The 22,024-nt window shown below is 56.4% G+C and overlaps 2 protein-coding genes across 3 annotated transcripts in view; both read right to left on the bottom strand.

The window, feature by feature from the left end:
* The window catches only part of MAP3K4 (mitogen-activated protein kinase kinase kinase 4), a 71,279-nt gene extending 62,242 nt beyond the window's left edge, over window positions 1-9,037 (bottom strand). For both annotated transcript variants that reach the window (XM_055134356.1, XM_055134357.1), the window contains exon 1: window positions 8,783-9,037. In XM_055134356.1, coding sequence (XP_054990331.1) covers window positions 8,783-8,922 — 140 coding nt within the window. In that variant the 5' untranslated portion in view covers window positions 8,923-9,037. The remainder of the gene's footprint in view (window positions 1-8,782) is intronic.
* Window positions 9,038-15,179: 6,142 nt separating this feature from the next.
* LOC101551705 (elongation factor 1-alpha 1-like) lies at window positions 15,180-16,024 on the bottom strand (the record flags this gene model as incomplete). Its single annotated transcript, XM_055136754.1, has 1 exon — window positions 15,180-16,024. A coding segment is annotated over one exon (549 nt), but the record flags the coding sequence as incomplete, so codon positions are not given.
* Between the last annotated feature and the right edge of the window lie 6,000 nt (window positions 16,025-22,024).

The following is a 22,024-nucleotide window of genomic DNA, read 5'->3' as shown; positions in this document are numbered from 1 at the left end:
CCGAGCAAGGCTGGGAAGCGTGAAAATAAGTCACCGCTGGAGCAGCAGAGGAAAGCTGGAAAGCCAGGTCCCCGGGCCCTTCTGCTCACTTTGAGGACGTCTGCAGACAGAGGAAACACACGCTTCCACAGTCATGCAGATACAGCCCCTTCAGAGCAGAGGACCTTCCCGGGAAACGCAACCTCACGCCCTTCCCCTCCGAGAGAAGAGGACGCAATGATGACGGCTGATGTCACGAAGCCCCCCACACGGGAGGTGCGCTGCAGCCCACTCAGCGACAGGCGCCATGCCGAGGAACACGAGTCCGGGGAAAGCCAGAAACCCAGAAGGAGGAGGAAAGGCCTGGCTCGGACCCAAGCTGGGCTCCAGCAGCGCAGGGCTGGCTACGGGCCAACTGCCGGCCGCAGGACTGGCCGTAGGTCACCCCACGGCAGCCGTGTCACAGCCCAACTCCACGCGGCTCACAGCCTCCTCCAAGGCAACCCGTGGCCGCCACCGTACAGCTGACCCCACCTCGGGCAGGAGGGGGACAGCAGTGATCAGGGGAGGAGGGGAGGGGCGGGGCCGGGGTGAGGACACACCCAGGACACCTTCTCCCTAAACTCAGCATCCACGCACGCCACAAACAAGAAGTTCCTTCCCCCGCCCCCCATCCCCGTTTTCCCCCCTGCAGACCATGATTCGGGGAAACGGGGTGCAGCCCAGCGTTTCCGAAGAAACAAACTGTCTGAAAACCTGCACTCCAGGAGGAGCAAACACACCAGTTTACTCTCCGTGCCGAGTCTTACACCCATCCCCACGATCCCTGATGGGGTCTCTGGTTTGTGTGGGGCTTTGGTTCTGGTTCTGGGTCACACCCAGCGCTGCTGGGGTGGGAAGGGCACGAAACACTGGGACCACAGCCAGGCTGACCGTGTGCAAGGCAGTGCCCCCACCCCCCCACACACCGGACCACTGCCCCAGCCTTGATTCTTGGGTTTTAAGGATGAGCAACCAGGAGAACACTGCAAGGTAAAGATTAACGCATGCTTGTTCCTGCTGCTTTCAGGAACTATTCAGACCCTAACCTTGTTTCATTCCGAGTGCCGTCAGGCTGGGGGGCGCAGGTTCTGCCTGTGCCCCAGTGTCCTGGCCGTGCCGGGTGCAGGTGGGCAGGCCAGGGGCCGCGCACTGGCCTAAGAAGCTCGAAGAATGGCCGTTGGGTGCAGTGTTCCACAGGACCAGGGTACCCCAAGGGGGAAAGCTGCATCAACGAGGTGCCAAAACTAGGGTGTGAACCAGAAGGAAAAGGGGTTCACCAGCAGGGGCCTGGTGGGAAAGGCTGGGAACAGTGGTGGGGTGGGTCAGCGGCTGTGCCCGTTCTCCAGGGAGGGGGTCAGAGCACACCCACAGCCCCGTGTGCAGTCCAACCCTCCCTCGGGGCCAGGGCTCCAGAGCTCTCAAGGCACAGCACACACGCGCGTGAGGAAGACTCCTCCGTGGGCCACGGGCACGGGCTCAGGCGTGGGAGCTGTGGCATGGAAGGGCCAGACACAGGAGTGGACAGGAGTGGACAGAGGACCACCCCGACAGGTGAGCCTGAGCGTGAAGGGATGCAGGAGAAGAACTGTTCCCTTGGTTTTAATTTGCAGGTCACACTGGCGTGCTCAGGGGTTACTCCTGGCCCAGTGCTCAGGAATCATTCCTGGCGGTGCTCAGGGGAACATAGGGGAACCCGGTTTGGCCACATGAGAACCTGCTGTACTACCGTTCCGGCCCCTCATGAGAAAAACTGTCCCTCGAGTTTGGGGGAGATCTCAAGTGTGTGATTACTTTCTTCTGAGAGAGAGCCATCACGCTTCACCTCTGTAAGGCCACTTACTCTCGAGAATCCCTGTCCCCTGGCTGCCGAGGGGCTGGCCTCGACTCAGGCTGGTGGTGGGGCTGAGCCACGGACAGGACTCGCTGGGGGAGGGGGCAGAGGGCACACAACAAGTGACCGCCAGGACAAGAAGCCAGGACTGGGGACGTGTGCCAGCCTGTTTCTCACCGGGCCAGTGGCAGGCCAGCTGGGCCCGAACTCCCTTCCAGCGGACTGGCTGCAAGCGGGCCCACAGGGCCCCCGGCACCCTGTGCACACAGCAGCACCCAGCTCGGGACCGGAACCAGACGCAGACGCACGCCCGAAAGTGGGGCACAAACCCCCGTGGGAAAGCTCCTGTGTTCTGAAGAAAGAACTCGGGGTTTGTACCAGCACAGCGAAGACACCCTCGGATTTCCCTCCGGCGAGTCTGGCTGAGAGGCGGAGGCCGGACAGTTCCGGGGGTTGTGTGCCTAGAGGGGCAGCGTCCTTGGGAACCCGACTCGGTTCTTCAGGTCCTGCCTCTGAACGGGGCCCCAGGAACCCCGGCTTGGACTGCACCCGCCACTCCACGGAAAGCATCACACCTGGCATCTGAGCGCCAGTGCCTGACCCCTTCTCCACGAGCAGTTCTTCCCGCTGCAACGAAGCCACTCTGACGGAACGCCTCCCAGTCCTTCCTCCGGACAGTGTCCTGAGCCCTGACAGACGCTTGGCACCCGCGGGAACTCACTGGCAGTGGATGGAACAGCTGGATGGAGCCAGCTCATCCGCTCATAAAAACGATAGAGAAATTTTAAGGAAGAAAATTCACGTTGATTTATAATTTGATGAAAATTTTCCTCCTAAATTTCTAAATATTTTACTCCTCTTCTTGCTATCCACGCTGGTCTCTTCAGACAACGTGCAATCCTTCCCACTTTAATCCTAGCGAGACGTGTAAAGGGACAGAACTATGAAAGTGCTGGTTAAGAATCGGGGATCTCAAAAGGAGAGAGAATAAAAGGGTGGGATGGTTGTAGGGATGCTAGGAACATTGTTTGGGGAGAATGAGCACTGGTGGAGGGATGGGTAAACGATCACTATATGACTGTAATGCAAACACAAAAGTTTGTAAATTTGTAACTGCACCCCCACCGTGATTCACTAATAATAAAAAAAAAAAAGAATTGGGGGTCTGGGTTGGAGCGATAGCACAGCGGGTAGGGCATATGCCTTTCACACGGCTGACCTGGGTTCGATCCCCAGCATCCCATATGGTCCCCCAGCACCACCAGGAGTAATTCCTGAGTGCAGAGCCAGGAACAACCCCTGAGCACCGCTGGGTGTGACCCAAAAAGCACTGTAGCACTGTCTTCCAGTTGTTCATCAATTTGCTCAAGCGGGCACCAGTAACATCTCCATTGTGAGACTTGTTACTGTTTTTGGCCTATTGAATACGCCACGGGTAGCTTGCCAGGCTCTGCCGTGCGGGCGGGATACTCTCGGTAGCTTGCCGGGCTCTCCGAGAGGGACGGAGGAATTGAACCCGGGTCGGCAGCGTGCAAACCAAATGCCCTACCTGCTGTGCTATCTCTCCAGTCCCTATGCTATGGCTTCAGTCCCAAAAAGCAAAAAGCAAAAAAAAAAATCAGGGATCTAGGGTTAGCGCTTCATTAGGAAATGAAAGTATGTGACATACCCATTACAAAAACGTTTAGGGAAAAATGAATGTATATCCTATCTTGGGGGAGGAGTACCCAGTGGGTCTAAGGGATCTCCTGGTCGGCCACACCCAAGGCCAGTGCTCACCCACAGCCCTATCCCTCCAGCCCCCCACGGTCTTCTCACACCCTGGCCGAACCTGGGGGCACCATCCAGGGTCACACACACGTGCCGGGAGGCAGTGACCGGAGCCGACAGTCGTGCTCACCAGAGAGGGCGGGGCCAGTGGGGAGACAGGCCGGGCCTCCCGCTACACACAGATGCTCTCCCAGGCCCAGCACTGGACACTCCCCTCCCACGCCCCCCTCCCCCCCCGCCATGGTCACCCCAGGGCCCTTGACTTGAAGGGTTTTTGTTGTTCTTTTAGTTTTCTGGTGTTTGGGTCACACCTGGCGCTCAGGGGTCACTCCTGGAAGGCTCGGGGGATCATATGTGGTGTTGGGGATCAAGACCACCAGGGAAGCACCTTACCAGCTATACTGTCACCCCAAGCCCCCTCAACTCATTTTTAAGGGACACTGATGAGCACTAGTGAGGATTCCAAGAAGGCTGACTGAAATGATCAGGGTCTAGTAATTTCCTCTGGGACCACACCGGGTTCCCCGAGCCCCACCAGGAGGGATCCCTGCGGACAGAGCCAGGAGTAAGTCCTGGAACTTTCAGATACAGTGACAGGGGACTGAAGCAAGCAGCAGTGCAACGGGCAGGATGCTTGCCTCGCGCACAGATGGCCAGGCTGGACCCCAGCATCACACACGGCCCGAGCCTGCTAGGAATGAGCCCTGAGCAGAGAGCCAGAAGTAAACTCTGAGCACTGCCAATAGTGGCCCCCAAACAAACAATAAAAAGAGCGTACTGATTCACAGATCAAGAGAAAACTGAGGGTGAACTAGAGGAGGGAAAATGGCCGGAGAGCTCTTCTGTCCTTTCTTTTTATTCTGGGAATGCTAGCCACTGTCTTAGGCCAAACCTCACATCCACGAAACCATAGGATAGTGTCATGCACAAGCCACTCATGAAGCCACGGGCATTTCCACGGGCAAACCATCCACAAGGCCACGGGCATTTCCACGGGCAAACCACTCATGAAGCCACGGTATTACCACGGGCAAACCATCCATGAAGCCACAGGCATTTCCACGGGCAAACCGCTCACGAAGCCATGGGCATTTCCACGGGCAAACCATCCACGAAGCCTCAGGCATTTCCACGGGCTAACCGCCCATGAAGCCACGGGCATTTCCACGGGTAAACCGCCCACCAAGCCACGGACATTTCCACGAGCTTCCAGGAAACCACAGCTTCAGGGAACTCACCATGGGCCAGCCCAGCTGCTAGAAAGCAGGTCATTGCCTCACTGCCAGCCTGAAGCGCCCCGGGCCCCGCACCCGAGCCTGTGCCAGGCACGCGTCCGAGGAAAGCGGTCCCCCGCCCCTGGGCCCGGCCAGCGCAGAGGGAGGCGAGAGGAGCAGGGGCTGGGGTCCAGGGTGTGGCCAAGGGCAGCGGAGGCCGTGAAAGCAGGTGCGGGCAGGGCGCAGCACGGTGCAGCCCACAACCCTCCCTGAGAGACGAGAGTTCAGAGATGTACAAGGCGGATGAGGCGCTACAGCTTTTAAGCATAATTTTATGACTTAGACCTAGAAAAACTACCGCCACCACTATCAATTTTGAACAAAATCCTCACGAGTCAAGAAGCATTTTGCAAAGCACTTGATGCTGCCCTCTTGGCCATGACTTTTCCAGAACTGAGCCAGAAGATTCTTCCTGTGCAGGGACCGGGGCGGGGAGGGGGGGGCAACGGCAGAAGGTGAGGCCGGAGAGGGCAGGGAAGGGCGGGCACCCCGAGACCCCGTTAATCAAAAGCGCCCCCTGCAGGCAGCAGGGAGAGCAGGTTGGCTGTGAGCTCCTGAGAGGGGGGAGATGGGAAACCAGCCGCCCGGGACCCAGCCACGCGTGCCAACGAGTGCCAAGGGCCAAACTGGCCAAGTGCAGGGCCAGAGCCAAGAAGCCTCCACTCAGGATAAGCCTTTCCTCGGGGAGGCGGGCCTGCAGCCACACAGACCCCGGCAAACGCAGACGCACGCACCTGAAACCACGCAGACAGGGGCAAACACAGGTCCGGCAAATTGGGCCTCGGCCCCTTGGTGGGCTGTTACACTGAAAGGACGATCACTCAGGGGCCTCCGCTGGCTGGTTCCAGGCTTATCAATCAATCTCACCACCTCTGCTCTACCGGGAAGCGCATCCCGACGGGCGATGCCGTGAGGAACCAGAGCAGGGGTCACCCCGCCCCCTACGCCGTCCCCTCTGCTCAGGGGAAGCACAGCTCCCACCGTCCCCCTGAAGAAACTCCTCCCCGAGGCCAACCCTCGGCAGCATCCAGGTGCCTTGAGGAGGGAAGAGCTGCTGCTCCGAGCCCGCGCTAAGCGCCGAGGAATGAGGAACGCGGCCCGTGGGCCAGGAGGCAGCCGGGACCGCAGCTCTCCCGGGAACAAGACGGACAGGACCCGGCAAGGACACGCCTGAGAAGGAAGCAGCAGCACCTTCCAACAACACAACAATTAAGGACGAGCAGCGCACTCCCTGAGACGAGCCGTCCCCGTGCCGGAACACGGCAGCGCGCCCGTCCTCACTGGGGCCCTTTGTGGCTGCCCCGTGGCCACCAGGCTCTGCCTAAGGCCACCAGCAACCGCATCGACCGAGGCACTGGCCCCCGGCCACGCCCCTCGGAGCCTGTGCATCTCAGGGGGGCTCCGGAGAAAGCCAGCACAGCCACACCCGCACAGGACAGACATTTCAGAGGGGACACACGGCCCAGCAGGGCTGGGACAGTCGAGCAACCCACCTTTTCCCGTGAAAAAACACCACGCTCCATAAAGTAAATCACAGAGAAAGCCACGGGTCCAAGCAACACCAACAACACCACCACCACACAGGAATGTTTAAGTTCCAGTAACAAGCACCTTCCCAGGTGAGAACAATGAGGCTATTTTTAACACAGGCATATCCAATGGCCCCAGCGGTCTTACTGTAGAAGCCCTGCCCGCACGCAGAGCCAAGGAGCCGCAGGGGTCCGTGGGCCCGAAGGCTCGTCCCAGGGCCCGCCTCCAGCTGACCCAGAAGCTCGGAGGCGCCCTCCGGCCCGGCCCCTGTAGATCACGCACCCGCGCAGCTGACAGCGGCCGCTCACCTGTTTGGTGTCCCCGGGCCCTTGCGCAAGCCTGCGTCAGACACAGCAGATGTGGAGGCAGCACCTGCGACGTGTGCGGGCCTGCACCGACCCCGGCCTCAGCACACCCGCCCGACGGCACGGGCACAGACGCCCTCCCCACCACCCTCCGGGCAGGGACAGGTGTGGCCCCTCGCCCACTGTCAAGGTGCCCCTCTCTCCAACGGTCAGGAGCGAATGAGCAACTGAGGAAGCCCTCGAGGCTCTGGGGCCAAAGGGCACGGCTGTCTGTCTGTCAGAAGCCGGCTGGCTGGCGCAGACGGGGAGGCAGCAGGGAGGGTGCAACAGAGCAAACAACTGCCCTGCCAGGGAAGATGCTCCACAGATTTGCTACCTCAAATTAACTGCAACGTTGCTAAGAACAGTGCTTTGGAGGTCTTCTAGTCCCGTACACTGCTGTTCACTTAGACGCAGCCCACTATCCTGGCCTATTTTTATGCTAACAAGGCCGCAGAGGAACCAGCAGGGAGACCAGGGCTTCCTTTCGCGCTGGGGAAAGTGGCCTGTGTGCAACATTTTCACTTCTCTCTGCCCCTGCTACCTTTCCCTCCGAACACTCACAGCCAGAAGCCCAGGCACAGAAAATCTACTTTGCAACGCCCCGCGCGTAAGGGAATTACAGTACTGTCTGGCACGAGGGTCAGGGACGGGCAGCGGGCCTGGGCTCACTACTAACTATGAAATCATGGACAAGACACTGCACCCCTGTGCCTCAGTTTCCCCAGTTTTCTTAGAGGAAAATAAAACCTACCTCAAAGAATCCATGCAAAGAATAACATAAGCAAAGGAAATGGCACATGTAAAGCACTTAATTAAATTTTCTCACTACTGTTCGCTTTGCAGGGGCGTGGGGGGGGGTTGGAGGGTGCTACATTCCGCATGCTCAGAGCTTACTCCCAGTTTTGTGCTCATGGATAACCCCGGGTAATGCTCCAGGGATCTTCAGGGTTGAGGAGGATGAAGTCCAGACTGGCTACATGCCAAGTAAGCCCCTACCCCTGCACTACCTCTCCAGCCCACTCTCTATTGTCCTCAAAGAGAAAACGCTAAAGTATCAAGATGTTCCGTTCAGGAGTGCAAATTCTGCACGTATGAGAGGCCGGGTTCCTTCTTCACCACCCCTACCTTCCCGCCCTCCTCCTGCCAGAAAGTCAAACCTAAAATGTTACTCCACTAGCGAATCTATTTCAGAAGCTTCTGAGCAAAACGTCCCAGAGGTGTTGGCTTATCCAGAAGGAACAGAACGAACGCTCCCAGGATTTGTTCAAAACGTCCTTTGCGGCAGGAACCGGAAGGAGGACACTTCGCAGCCTGATTCCTGGAACCCGAGAAAACCTAAGATGCAAGCGGGCCCCCGCAGTGAAAGCATTTGCACTCCAGGGGAGCAGGGGGCAGCAGTTCGCGGCTGGGCTAGAAGAATTAAGGGGCCACTGGGATGGGCAAACGGGGCGGTGTAGGAGCAGAGAGAAACCCCCTCGCTTAATGCAAACCCCCACATGCAAAAAATAACAAAACAATAGTAATTTAAAAAAAAGTTAAGGCATGAAAGTCACAAAAAGCGTCCGGGTACCAAAGTTCCATCCCTGCAAGTCTTGCGGCGGCCAAGTCGGGGGGGGGGGGGGGGCAACCCGCTGCTGCCCCGGGCGTGCACGTGCGGGCGCCCCCCGCGCGGGCGGCTTGCAGAGGGGTCGTGCAGCGGGCGGGGCGCGCGGGCCGTGCGCGAGCATCGGCTGCACCGGCGCGCGGGGCTCGGGCGGGAGCCGCGCCTGCAGGGGAGGGGGCTCGGGACCCCCGCAAGCACACACGCACACACACACACGCACACGCGCGCACACACACACGCACACACACACACACACGCACACGCGCGCACGGTCCGGCTGGGCCCGGGCGGGGGGTCCGGCTGCACGCGGGGCCGGCGATGCGGGGCGCGGCCCCCCGCCCGGGCGTGCACGCCGCTTGCTGCAGCCCCCGCGGCCCCGCGGCCCCGACCCCCGGCCCGCGCTCACCTCGCCCCCCGGCAGCGCTCGGGCTCGGGCTCGGGCTCCGGCGGCGGCGGCGGCGGCGGCGGCTCCTCCATGGCGGCGGCGGCGGCGCGGGGCACGGCCACGGCGGGCGGGGGCACCGGCTCGGCGGCCGCGTCTCTCATCCGTGCCCGGCGGCCCGCATGGCCCCCCGGAGCCCCCGAGTGCGGGAGGGAGCGGGCTCCGCCTCCGCCTCTAGCCCGCCGCAGGGGCCGCGAGCGCCGCGGCCATCTTGGAACGGCGGCCGGCCGCGCCGGGCTACGGCGGCCGGCGAGGGACACGCCGCGGCGGGCGCGGCGGGCGCGGGCGGGCGGGGCGGAGCCCGAGCCTCGCGCCGCAGGGGCTCGGGCGCGACGCGCTGGACCTGCAGGGCTGCCGGCACGTGACGCGCTCCTGGCGCCTCGCAGGGGCTGCTGGCCTGCTCCCAGGCACGATCCCCACCTGGGCAGGGGGCGATAATCACGCCCAAGCGGGGAGCCCAGGAAACGGCTCCAGGCTCTAGGAGCTGCGCGGTCCGCGCTTTTTCAATCACGTGTCATTTATTTTGAGAATTTGGGTAGAGATCAAACCTGGCGTCCTGGGATGGCAATAAAAGGTAACGGAAGAGAGAGATAAAAGGCTGGTCTCTTAAAGAAGTCACCTTTCATATAAACCATCAAATAAAAAAGGAGCAGGAGTGAGCGCCAGGCGGGGAACTGGGCTCCGTGCAGGAGCGGGAAGCGGAGCGCTGGGGAAAGCCCCTCTCCCAGCGCGCAGGGGGAGATCCCGAGTTTGAGGCCATTTCAGCCAAGTCGGGGGAAGGCAGAGAGGAGAGCCTTGAAGTTATGCTATCCACATGCGGGAGATAGGAGATAGAGGTTGCAAGTTGCAGATACCTGCAAAATTTCCCCTGGGGTGAAGTCCGGTCTTAATCAGAAAATAGCATTGTTTCAGGACATTCCTAGGCAAATGATTTTTAAAATCTCATTTATTTGAGCCTGGATGCGTAAAATACAGCTCTCGAGTTAACGTCAAGAAAGCAGCGAGAGGGGCTGGAGTGATAACAGAGCGGGTAGGGCGTTTGCCTTGCACGCGGCCAACCCGGGTTCGATTCCCAGCATCCCATATGGTCCTCTGAACACCGCCAGGGGTGATTCCTGAGTGCAGAGCCAGGAGTAACCCCTGTGCATTGCCGGGTGTGACCCAAAAAGAAAAAAAAAATTTAAAAAGCAGCGAGAAAATTTTAAATATGATTTTATGTTTATGTCCTGAAAGTAGGTTGCTAGCACTCAGTACTGTGTAGACACTTGTCGCTTGTCAACCGCCTTAATCTGTATTTATGTTTTAATCACATATTCTGTATTTGGTTCTGAGATTCTTTTGTGTGCCTCTGGATCATGGTGGTTAAGGACCCCCGATAGCAGTTTGTGGGCGTGACCTCCAGGCCCCATAGGGACCAGGAGATGTGAAGGACCAGGCCAGCCCCTAACCCTTGAGGCCTGGAGTTTGCTGTCAGAGATCCTGCATACCTGGGCTTCTCATTGGGTTCTGGCAGGTGGCGGCTGGTGGGATTCCTAGGGGCCAGGTGGAGGGACGACGCCTGCTTCCATCTGAGGACGCCCCCCCGCCCCCATGAAATCGGCCTGGCACAAACTCCTGCGGCATCTCTGCAGCGAGCTGCTCGGTTCTGAGATTCTTTTGTGTGTCTCCAAGAGAAGAAATTCTTAGTGTCTTAAAATTCTCTTTTGAAACAGTCATTTCAAACACTTCACTTTGCCCTAGCTCATCTTTAAGGATTTTACTAGTTGGGTGATTCATATAGTTCACAAATGATTCCTGAGCTGGAGCCCCTGGGCAGCCTTGGCTTTCCTGTGGGTAAATCTGTGATTTTGAAATGCAGATTTAGGTAGGGGGAGGGGTCATTTTTGTTTTCTGTTTTTACTGTTGCTTTAATTTCTACTTAAGGACACTGCCCTTTTTTAGCAGAAAAAAAAAAAAAGAAACAGAAAAAACCAGCATGGGCTTAATCACATAAGTGCCGCACTAAGCACCCAAGTCAGCCAGTGCTGCGTGTTCGTGGGTGTGTCTGTCCCCGTGTGCTCCTGCTCACTCTGTCCGCCGCGTCCAGCTGTCGTATTCCTTGGGTCGAATTCAGCGCTCCAGATTTCAACATCTGATTGTTTTTCCCTCCCCCCAGACCAGCCTGCAACCTGTTTGTCTGTGCTCTCTGCCCGCTGAGCGCAGCACCCAGCACCAGGCCAGGGCTGGCCACTGCCTGGTCCAGTCCTCCTAGAGCCTCCAGAAACAGAATCCATCCAATTCCGCCTCCCCTCTGGACTCCGTCCCCTTCTCTCCATCTGCACTAGCTCAGGCCAGTGTCCTCGGGTGTCAGGTCATGACACTGAGCACTAAAGCAGGAGTCGCTGCTAAGCACCCTCAGGCATGACCCCCCCCAATAAATAAATGAAAGAGCCTTGGTGTAACATCCACGGTCCTCCCTCCTCGGTGGGTAAACAGCTGTCAGAGAACATTTCCCACTTGGCCCTTTTCCGATTTTTGTTATTTCTCCACCCAAACACAAACCAACCGTGTGTCCATGTGAAGGGGCTAAATTGAGCCGCCAACCACCCTGCGCACTGGCCACGCCCAGTGCCCAGGCAAATGCGCTCGCTCGCTCTAAAGGTTAGAGAGAGAGTGAAGCCACTGCAAAGAAACCAAAGGAATAAAATGGGGGTGGGGGGAAGGAAGTGGTCCGGGACCTCTCCAGCGGGGCGTCTGCCGAAATGCGGACAGACCACGTCCTGGGGGGGGGGGCACGCTCTGAAGTCAGGAGCCGCATTCTCTGCTCCCGCCGCATCTCTCCCTGCACGTGTCAGCGACAGGGAGCTTTGAACCCGGGTTCTTCAACCTTTTCCCACCACGGCCCTGAGTCTACCGGGTCTTGGGCTGTGCTCCCCCTCTAGGCATTTTCCACCTGTGGCCCCCTGGCATATCCCAGGGGCCCGAGGGGTCCAGGTGAGGAAAGTGTCTTCAAACCATGAAACCCAAGGGCGCTCACCGCTCTTATGTGCAGTTTCCCTCAGAATCCTCTGCGGAACTTGCCTTCCACTGCTGTCGTGCATGCCCAGGTGTGACTCTTAGAGGAATCTATGCAGAATCGCTTCCAGAAGATTCTCAGAGCACCCCAGGTTCACAAGTGGACACTCCTGGGCGGGGGAAACCAGGCACGCAGAACCGACATCCACAGCAGCCTTTCACAATGCTTGGGGCTCCCCTGCCTACTTGTCAGGGGTCTTTGAGCCCCGTGTCCAGTCAGATGTTCCCCTGAAGGCCCAACTACGGTGAGCAAACCCTTCCTTCTGCACCTCCATCTGGTAGTTACATGTGCATTTCTTCCCCTGTCCCCTCAGCTCTAGCAACAGCCCCACAGACCACTTATTCTGGAGAATGTTGAAGACCGTGCATGACACACCGGATAGAGCATAAACAGAGGGTCAGAAAAGGGGAAAAAAGTAAGTGACAGGCATCTTGTGTAAAGGGACAATGCAATATTCACTGATAATATGGAAAACTTTATTTTCTCATGACTGTGTTTTGTTTGGGGCCACAGACAGTGGTGCCCAGGGCTTACTCCAGCTCCACGCTCAGGGATCACTCCTGGCAGTGCTCCAGAGACCGTATGGGGCACCAGGAATCCAACCTGGGTTGGCCAAGGCCACGTACAAGGCCTGTGCTCTGCCCACTGTGCATTCTCTCCAGTCCTGAATGGAAAACCTTTAGCCACAAAGAGACGCGTGTGAGAAAGAACAGAAATGTGGTGCGTTCTCGCACTGGGAAGGAAGAATTTCAGCAGTTGTTCTGGCCGTCTGAAGAAACACACTAGCTGGGCAAAAGCTCCCGCTGGACGCAGCTGGGAGGAAGAAAGTCAGGATCACGATAAATATCAAGAGGGAAAAGGCCCGGGGTTTGGCTGACCCACGACGCAACCGCTCAGGCACGTTCTGAACTGACAGGCTCCTAATCAGGGGTTAAAAATAAGTCTCAGAAATTCTAAGGTGCTTTATCTACAGTTCCCATCTCTGGGCAGCCTGGCTGGAGAAGAAACCCCGGCTTGGAGACTTCCCATGAAGGCCCCGACCGGACTTTCTCAGAGCCAGGTTCCCGCCTCTGCACTCCGCGGTGCATCCACGCGTCCACGCTGACCAGCTCCGCAGTCTCAGAGGCAACCCTCGTCCTTACTCTGGCTGCGTTCTTATTCTTAGAAAACTGTAATAACCTCAAACTCGCCTCTCTAGGACACCAACCCCACTGTTTGCCTAGGTCTGCAGAAAAATAAATATTGGACATTGGACAGCTCTTTTGGGCTTCCCTCCCAAAATGGCAGCAACAATAATAAAAATCTTCGAAATTTTTTTTCCTGCTCACCCAGTTCTCTCCTCCTACTCCCTCCCCCCACCCCGACTGAACATGAGCCCCCTTTGCAGGGTTTTCAGGTCATGGTTTACTTGCTGGTTGAGATCTGGCTAGAGCGGCTTTGACTGAACGAATGAGAGCCGTGGACAGCCTCACCGTGGATCTTATTCAGACAGGACACTTGGAAAAGACAGTTAGTGGTTCATTTCCCTATTTAAACGGAGGATCTGACGCGTTCACTCCAAGATCCTGTGTGGGATGAAGGGGAATCTCCACTGGAGTCAGGCGAGCCCCTCTCAAGAGGGCGGGGGAGGGGAGGGGGATGTGACCCAGTATTTTCCAAGGGAGTCATGGGGAACCGATTCCTTCAGTGGGTGGGCCCAGGGCGGGGTGCCACGGGCAGGAAAGCAGGCCAGAAGGGATGCTGGTGGGGAAGGGCTGACGGACATGGGTTTAGGCCTTCCCTCCCCAAAGTCTGAGGCACCGGTGACCCGCGCACGGTCTCCGACGAGCTAGGGTTGACAGGCAGCCTGCTGGGGCAGGAGCCAAGTCCCATGCTCCTGGGCAGGGCCTGGGTGCTGCCCGGGGCGAGCACATGGCTGGATAAGGCGCACAGATAACAGCCCGCTGGGGCCACACCCAGTGCCCAGGGCAGGCACGAGCTGCAGGTCCCTGGTCCCTGAGTGGGGACTGAGGGTCGGCCCTCGCCAGAGCAAGGGGAGGGCTTCACCGGGGGGGCTGGGGGCGAAAGGGACCCCTGAGAAAGGGCCCGGGCAGAGGGTTGAAGTCCCCCCTGGTGGTGCTGTGGCAGAGGGTAGGTGCCCTGTGGTCCTGGGAGAGGCGATGGTGAGGAGGGAGGGCAGCTGTTGGCGGGGGCAGGGGGACCCCCCCCCGTGGGCACCCAGAGTTCGGCTAGAGGAGCCCCTGTTCTGTGAGGAGCCCCTCGGGGGTCCGCCACACGGCCTGGGACCCCCGTGCCTCTGGCCCCCGTCGCTTCAGGCAGTGGGGAGTCCCGTGAGTGGGCGCTGCTCGGGGCTTGGAGCCTGAGCGTGGAGCTCGGGGGGCGCCTGCCGCGTAGATGCCGGCCAGGGTTCCGGGCACGGCTCGGGAGGCACCGAGAAGCTGGCCAGCCCCTGAGTGGGCTGGAGGCAGCTCCTGGCCAGTACGTCACGGAGGGCAGGGCACGTTCCTGGAGTGCACATATTCTGGTAGGAAGCGAAATGTGTGCCCACAGCGTGCGTGCATGCATGTGCATATGTGTACATACATGTGTGTATACATACGTGTGCATGTACATGTGTTTGTGTGTATATACATATATGTGCATGTAAAAACAAATTCTGTACTCTCGAGGAGCTGTGTAAGCCCCTCTCGGGCGCAGGGATTACTCAGGAAAGGATGTTCACGGGCTCTCCAGGCAGGTCTCTCCCCGCCTGCGTTCAGTGCTCTTGAGCCGCTTCTCCACCCGGGACGGCTGTTGTCTTGGATGGACGAAGGAAGAACAAGGGCCAAGCTGGTTGCTGATTAGTTGCATTTATTCAATCTCTCGTCTCTCCCAGCTCTCTTTCTCTGTATCTCTCTCTCTCTCTAACTGCGCAATTCTTTCCTCCCACTGTATCCGTCTCCTCTATCTCTCTCTGCTGTCTCTCCGTCACCCCCCTGCAGCAAGCTTCAATCAACTCACCTCTCCAATCATCAATCCCCCTCTCTCCCTGCAGCTGCTCTTTTTGATCCTCTCCCCACGCCTCCCCACGGGAAGGAGGATCAAAACTGTTTTTCCAGACTTCTTGATCACCTGCAACCCATGAGGGCAAAACAGCCTTTAGGTGTGTTTCTCCTCTCCTTAGACCTGCAACTTAATTAGCATCTTTAATTCTCCTAATATTTACCATTCTGTATGGACATAGAAATAGACACTTTTAGGCTTGTAGGGTGACTCTCCTGGGGACATCTTACCGCAGACTCAGACTGCAGTGCTCAGTGCTTTTTTTTTCTCATTAAACTTTGTTTTTAATGGGTCTCAAAATTCTGTGACAGATTTTTGGTCAAGTTGTTTCCATTAAAAAGTACTGATTTTAAAAAGTAATAACTTAAACTGCCACACACACACAAAAAAAACAAATGGTCCACAAAACATTTTCCTTTCCTTCGGAAGGTTTTACGATGCATTGTTATCATTAACCAGTCTTTTACTATTAAACTTAAATGGCCAATTGAGACAAACAGTTCTGAGACCGTTCTTCCACCACTGATTAAGACTGGGGTGGCAGGTACTGGGGATAATATTCATTTAGCCTCCTGAGCCTTCTGGGCAGACTTGGTAACCTTGCCAGCTCCAGCTGCCTTCTTGTCCACTGCTTTGATGACACCCACAGCAACAGTCTGCCTCATATCACGAACAGCAAAACGACCCAGAGCAGGGTGGTCAGAGGAGCTCTCAACACACATGGGCTTGCCAGGGACCATATCAACGATGGCAGCATCACCAGATTTCAAGAACTTGGGGCCATCTTCCAGCTTTTTCCCAGAATGACGGTCAATCTTCTCTTTCAGCTCAGCAAACTTGCAAGCAATGTGGGCTGTGTGGCAATCCAGCACAGGTGCATAACCAGCACTGATCTGACCAGGATGGTTCAGGATAATCACCTGAGCTGTGAAGCCTGCAGCTTCCACTGGAGGATCATTTTTGCTGTCACCAGCCACATTGCCACGACGAACATCTTTAACAGACACGTTCTTGACGTTGAAGCCCACGTTGTCTCCAGGAAGAGCCTCGCTAAGAGCTTCATGGTGCATTTCAACAGACTTCACTTCAGTTGTAACATTGACTGGAGCGAATCATTCCTAACCCCAGCAGGGTCCAAATCTAGTTATTACTTTTTGGATCATGACAGAATTTGTCCATGACCAAGCCCTTAGCTTATAGTTAAGCATTAGGGCACTTTGCCAGGCCCATTTCGATGCCAGGGTAGCTCATAGCTCACCGCTTGCCCTGGGTCCGTCCAGTCCCTCATCGGGAGCCTGCTTTTGGGGATCTAGAAAGTAAGGGCAACTGAGGCTCAAGTCGAGAGAGCAGATGTCCAGGAGGTGTACTATCTGGAGTCAATCAACTCCCAAGCCACAGGCTTGTCTTTTGAACTGTCTTCCTGTCTCCATACAGAAAGCAACTGCTCTGAAATAATAACCAGGCAAAGGATGTTAAGGAGAAGAGAAGGACAATATTTACGGGTCAGAGTCTGATCAGGAGACAAAGGTAATTGACAGGTTGGAGGGCAATCAACAAACACAAGCTTCCAGTGTCCAGGGAGGAGAGGCACACCAAACATGTGCATACGCATGTGAAAGACACACACATTGAGGCCACTGCATCGGAGTGTCCACCCTCTGCCATCCTTCTGGGCACAGGCCAAGTGCCACCTCCCCAGTGACAAGCCCTGAGCTGCTGCACCGCTCAGCTACCCAGGCACTCAGCCATGTGGGTGCTGCACCCAAGCCCCCTGCACGGCACCCTGGGGCACCGCACGAGGCCAACACTGACGTTCCCTTTGCCTTGGCCTCTGGAAGACTGGAGCCCAGCGGCCACTGTTCTTCATGCTGGCCAGGGAGGAGTGAGGCACAGCTCAGCCACCAGGTACGGTCAGACACACCCCTGGGCCACCTCAGCATGGCTGCGAGGAGCTGGACAGGCAGTTGGGTCCATGGCAGCGGCTGGGCCAGGCTTGGGCTGGCGGCTCCCAGCGCAAAGGCCAGAGTCATGTCTGGCCATGAAGGCCTACACGGCACTTGTGTGGGCCCAGAGCACATCCTGACACACAGGCACATGGAACCAGTGAGAAGCCCCTCGAAGACTCACCCCCGGGCCCCAGACTCTTCAGGGGGGGCGACAATGCGGACAGGGACTGCAGGGATTTCTCGGAAATTCTTTTTATTCTCCACCAAACACTTCAGCGACTCTGAGGTGAGAAGGTGGGTCTCTAGCCGTCACCTGGGTCTTTGTTCTGGCCTCTGATGTGATTACCGTCTGCCCGGGGTCCAGCCCGCTCTTCTTAACCCGCTTTGGAGAGCAAGACTCACAGCCAGTCACAGTTCAAAATGTGTTGGAGGACACTGTCCCCTGGAAATAGAGCCCTGAACACCACGATGTTTCTAGAAGCTACTGGAAGCCCATCATGGACCGGAGAGATGACCCATAGGGCTGGATCATGTGCCTGGCACCCCATGCCCGAGCCCGATGTTTCACTGGCAAACGCTTTCATGCCACACTGGCTTACCGAGATGTTTGCATTGGAATAAAATGTGACGGCAGATGAGTGTGAAGAATTCCTGTTTGGTTTTTGGGGTGTGGATGGTTGGGTCCTTTGGGCTGGAGGCGTTCTGGGGAGGCGTTCTCCCTCCCCAGCCTCACAGCAGTAAGAGTAAGCCCTGAGTTTACTCTGGGTGTGGAGATTGAGAGAGAGAGGGAGGGAGGGAGGGAGGGAGGGAGGGAGGGAGGGAGGGAGGGAGAGAGAGAGGAGAGAGAGGAGAGAGAGAGGGATGGGAGAGAGAGGGATGGGAGAGAGAGGAGAGAATGAGAGGAGAGAGAAAGAGAGAGAGAAGAGAGAGGGATGGGAGAGAGAGGAGAGGAAGAGAGGAGAGAATGAGAGGAGATAAAGAGAAAGAGAGAGAGGAGAGAGAGGGATGGGAAAGAGAGGAGAGAATGAGAGGAGATAAAGAGAAAGAGAGAGAGGAGAGAGAGATAGGAGAGAGAGGGATGGGAAAGAGAGGAGAGAATGAGAGAGGGAAAGAGAGAGAAAGAGAGTGGGAGAGAGAGAGGAGAGAGAAGAGAGAGGGATGGGAGAGAGAGGAGAGGAAGAGAGGAGAGGAGAGAGAAGAGAATGAGAGGAGAGGGAAAGAGAGAGAAGAGAGAGATATAGGAGAGAGAGGGATGGGAGAGAGAGGAGAGGAAAAGAGGAGAGAATGAGAGGAGAGAGAAAGAGAAAGAGAGATAGGAGAGAGATAGGAGAGAGGGATGGAAGAGAGAGGAGAGAATGAGAGGAGAGGGAAAGAGAGAGAGCGGGAGAGAGAGAGGAGAGAGAAGAGAGTGGGATGGGAGAGAGAGGAGAGGAAGAGAGGAGAGGAGAGAGGAGAGAATGAGAGGAGAGGGAAAGAGAGAGAGCGGGAGAGAGAGAGGAGAGAGAAGAGAGTGGGATGGGAGAGAGAGGAGAGGAAGAGAGGAGAGGAGAGAGGAGAGAATGAGAGGAGAGGGAAAGAGAGAGGAGAGAGCGCTAGGAGAGAGGGATAGGAGAGAGAGGAGAGAATGAGAGGAGAGAATGAGAGGAGAGGGAGAGAGAGAGAGAGAGAGCCAGTGCTAGAGGGCCGAGCATCCCTCAATCTCCATCCCTCATCCACTGTTGATGGGAATATTAACTTGCCGGCCTCTATGGAGGCCAGTGTGGAGACTCTCAAAAAGGTCAAGGGTTGGGACACCCACCTCCCTCACACCCCACACCCGCTGCCACGTAGCCCGTCTACCAGTCCAGCTTCACAGAGTCACGATTAAATCCCAGGAGACATCAAGTAGCTACGAAAGTCCTTGCATACACTGGAGGCCGGCTGGGAACTCTGGGGTCAAGTCTTGGCCCTAGCCAGGCCCCACAGCAGCTGCCGTGCACCGCGGACCCCACCAGCCCAGGGCCACGCCCCGCAGAGACATGGAGCTGACCAGAGTTGCAGGGACACTGGCGCTTTTTTTTTTTGGCTGAAAACTCTGGGGCCCTCTTGGAGTGAGGGTGGGCAACCTCCTCCCATCCCCCATACTTTGGGAAGGACCAGAAGTCACACACACACACACACACACACACACACACACACACACACACACACACACACACACACACCACATCTACTGCTAGTAAGATTCCTGCTCAGCTAAATATCCTCGGTTTTCTGGAGCATGCGGCTGCATCCAGAAGGCTCAACTAGCAACAGGGGCCCCGTGAACCCTCAGACAGGGATTTGATGTCCCCATGGTGAGATACAACAATTTCCACAAGTTTGCTTTTACTGAAGTATGTTCTTTTTGATAATTTCACTAGCCATTTAGTGGCAACAAGCGAATAAAGTAAATTATTTGGGGCCTTCCGAGAGGGCAGGCTTGCGGGGTGGATGGGAGGATGGGGACAGTGGTGGAGGGATCGGGGCTAGGATAATGAATGCCTGTAACAAATGCAACATGCTACAGGCTTTGTGGACCACGGTGTTTAAATAAAGTGGCAATGTTTTTTAAAAAATTAAAAATTGTATTTTTGCATGATCCAGTATTTCTGCCCCTTGAAGTCTCCTCCCAAATATTAATTTATAGATATCTGCACTCCTATGTTCATTGCAGCACTATTTGCAATCACCAAGGTATGGGATTTTGTGCTGTTTGTTTGTTTTGGTGCCACATCCAGCACTGCTCAGGGCTTACTCCTGGCTCTGAACTCAGGGGTCACTCCTGGTGGGCTTGGGGGACCATGTGGGCTGCTGGGGATTGAACCAGGGTCAGCTGTGGGCAAGGCAAGCACCCTCCCTGCTATACTCTCTCCCTGGCACCGAGTAGCTAAGACCAGGAAGTGCCTGAGAACAGATGACACCGTGAGGACACAGAACCTAGAGCACAGTGGGCTATCCTCAGCTCTAAGATGATGGGTAAGGACATGAAACCTAGAACACAGCAGGCTATCCTCAGCTCTAAGATGATGGTAAGGATACGGAGCCTAGAACACAGCGGGCTATCCTCAGCTCTAAGATGATGAGTAAGGACACGGAACCTAGAGCACAGTGGGCTATCCTCAGCTCTAAGACGGGCTCTGCAGCTTCCTGAGACTTGGGCGGAGTGGAAGGGTCAATCAGGGCGAGCTCAGTGAGTGAAAGGGAGAAGAACAAACCCTGCCTGATCTCTCCCGGGTGCAGTGTAAGGGCATGAGCCGGGGCGTGGACACTGACAGCACTGAGAGGTCCTGCAAACCTCCCTGCAGGACTGTGACAGGGGCTGTCTAGAGCCAGTGGCAGAGAGGGGCGGGCACTCTGGTGCCCGGGGTAGGAGAGCAACATTGCATGCCTGAGATGGTACTACGAGCAGGATTGTAAATCACAGTGCCAAAATTAAAAAAAAAAATTTAAGAGAAAGAAAAGAAAGCTGCTGTCTGCATTTCCAGTGAACATCACTCCTTGCAGGCGGGGGCCATGGCACCTTCGTGGCTTTGGCACACTCCCAAGCCAGACAGTTGCCAAGAGGTTGACCTCAGGATGGGCCTCCAGAAAGACCCTGCACCTCTCCTGGCCGCCTGGCCCCTGTTTTCTGCTCTGACCATGGCGTCTTTTAGCCTTGTCCAAAGGGCTGTACTGAAGGCCATCTCCATGCCGTGCACCTACCCCCACTGGTGATGAAACCTGCTTTGAGCCTGCCCCGGGGTCCCTGCTGGGGACCCCGCCCTCTAACTGCCTCCTTTCCATGGAAGAAGTATGCCAACTCTGATACCCTTTGCTCACACGACCTGGGTCTCTTCCGGGTCATTCTCAGTTTCCCTTCGTCCCGGCCCTGAGGGCTCAGCTGACAGGCAGTATTTGCTTTCCCTTCTCATGCTTTGTGCTTGGAGCAGGAGACAGCTCAGGGCTTTGACTTGGGGTTCAATGTTCAAAGTGACCTCCCTTGGGCTGGGGCGACGGCTCCAAGGCCAGAGTACATATCATGCATGAGGGTGACTTGGGTTCAATCCCTGACACCACGTGGTGCCCCAAGCACTGCTGGAAGCACCCTGAGCACTGCTTCAGGAGTAACCACAAGCACTTTTGGGCGGGGCTCCCAAACCCCAAGAAAACAACAAAAACCTTTCCTCCTCAATTCCACCATTCTGCTCCTGTTCTGAGCGGGCTGTGGAGAACTGAGGGTAACAGATTAGATGGATTTTTCTCTCCTCCACTTTTTCTTTTTGTAAAGACCATTTATTTAGGGGGGAAATGCGTCATCTCAGGTTGCAGTTGGACTACCCTATCACTGAAATAAAATGAATGGAAGGTACTTGGATTCAAAATAAGGCTTAGGACGTTGCTTCCAACTTAGCAAGCGTGTCTGAAACTTGGGGGAGGCATGTCCCAAGCAGGAAACCAGCGGACGCTCAGGTTACTCTGACCCGGCTGGGCAGCTGGGGTCAGAGGGGAGCAGCAGTGAGGCTGGAGACCCAATCCAACCCCGCCGCCCCCAGCCTCCAGCCCCCACAGACAGAGGTGACCGTGGAGCCCCAAAACCTTCTGGTACCCACTGCAGCTGAGTTCCAAGAATGAGGGGTCCGGGCAGGGGCAGGCAGGGGCTGTATCCGCTCTTTCCCTCTGCCGGGCTGAGTGCAGGACTGAGGCAGACGGGTTTCTGCCCTGGTGACTAGGGTTTACCGTCAGAAGAAGCGAGCCAGGCGCGCACATTCTTAAACGGTTGATGGAGATAAAGAAGCAAGGAATGTGCTGAGCACAGGAGCAAGAATCCAATAATGGCAGAAATTACAGCGGCATCCTATCACTCCCTGCTCAAAGGGACTTGCTGCACTGTCTCTGAGGTTGTAGGTGAAGGTCATGACCGTGATCAGGCTCAGGCTGTGCAAGTGTGGGGAGGTTCCCGGGCTGGATCCCCACCACTGTAAAAGGAAAGGAAGTGGATGAATGCATCATCCGTTTGGTCATCACATAAGCTTATTCATATATAACATTATTGTCTTATTACTATCCTATCTATCATCATGTGTAATGACATTGAGATATTAAAATTCATATGCTGATGTTTAATATATTGTAGCTGTATCATTAAATAGACATGTATTTAAA

This window comes from Sorex araneus, chromosome 4 (genome assembly GCF_027595985.1).
Source record: "Sorex araneus isolate mSorAra2 chromosome 4, mSorAra2.pri, whole genome shotgun sequence".
Taxonomy (NCBI): Eukaryota; Metazoa; Chordata; class Mammalia; order Eulipotyphla; family Soricidae; genus Sorex; species Sorex araneus.
This window is presented reverse-complemented; position numbering and strand designations above follow the sequence as displayed.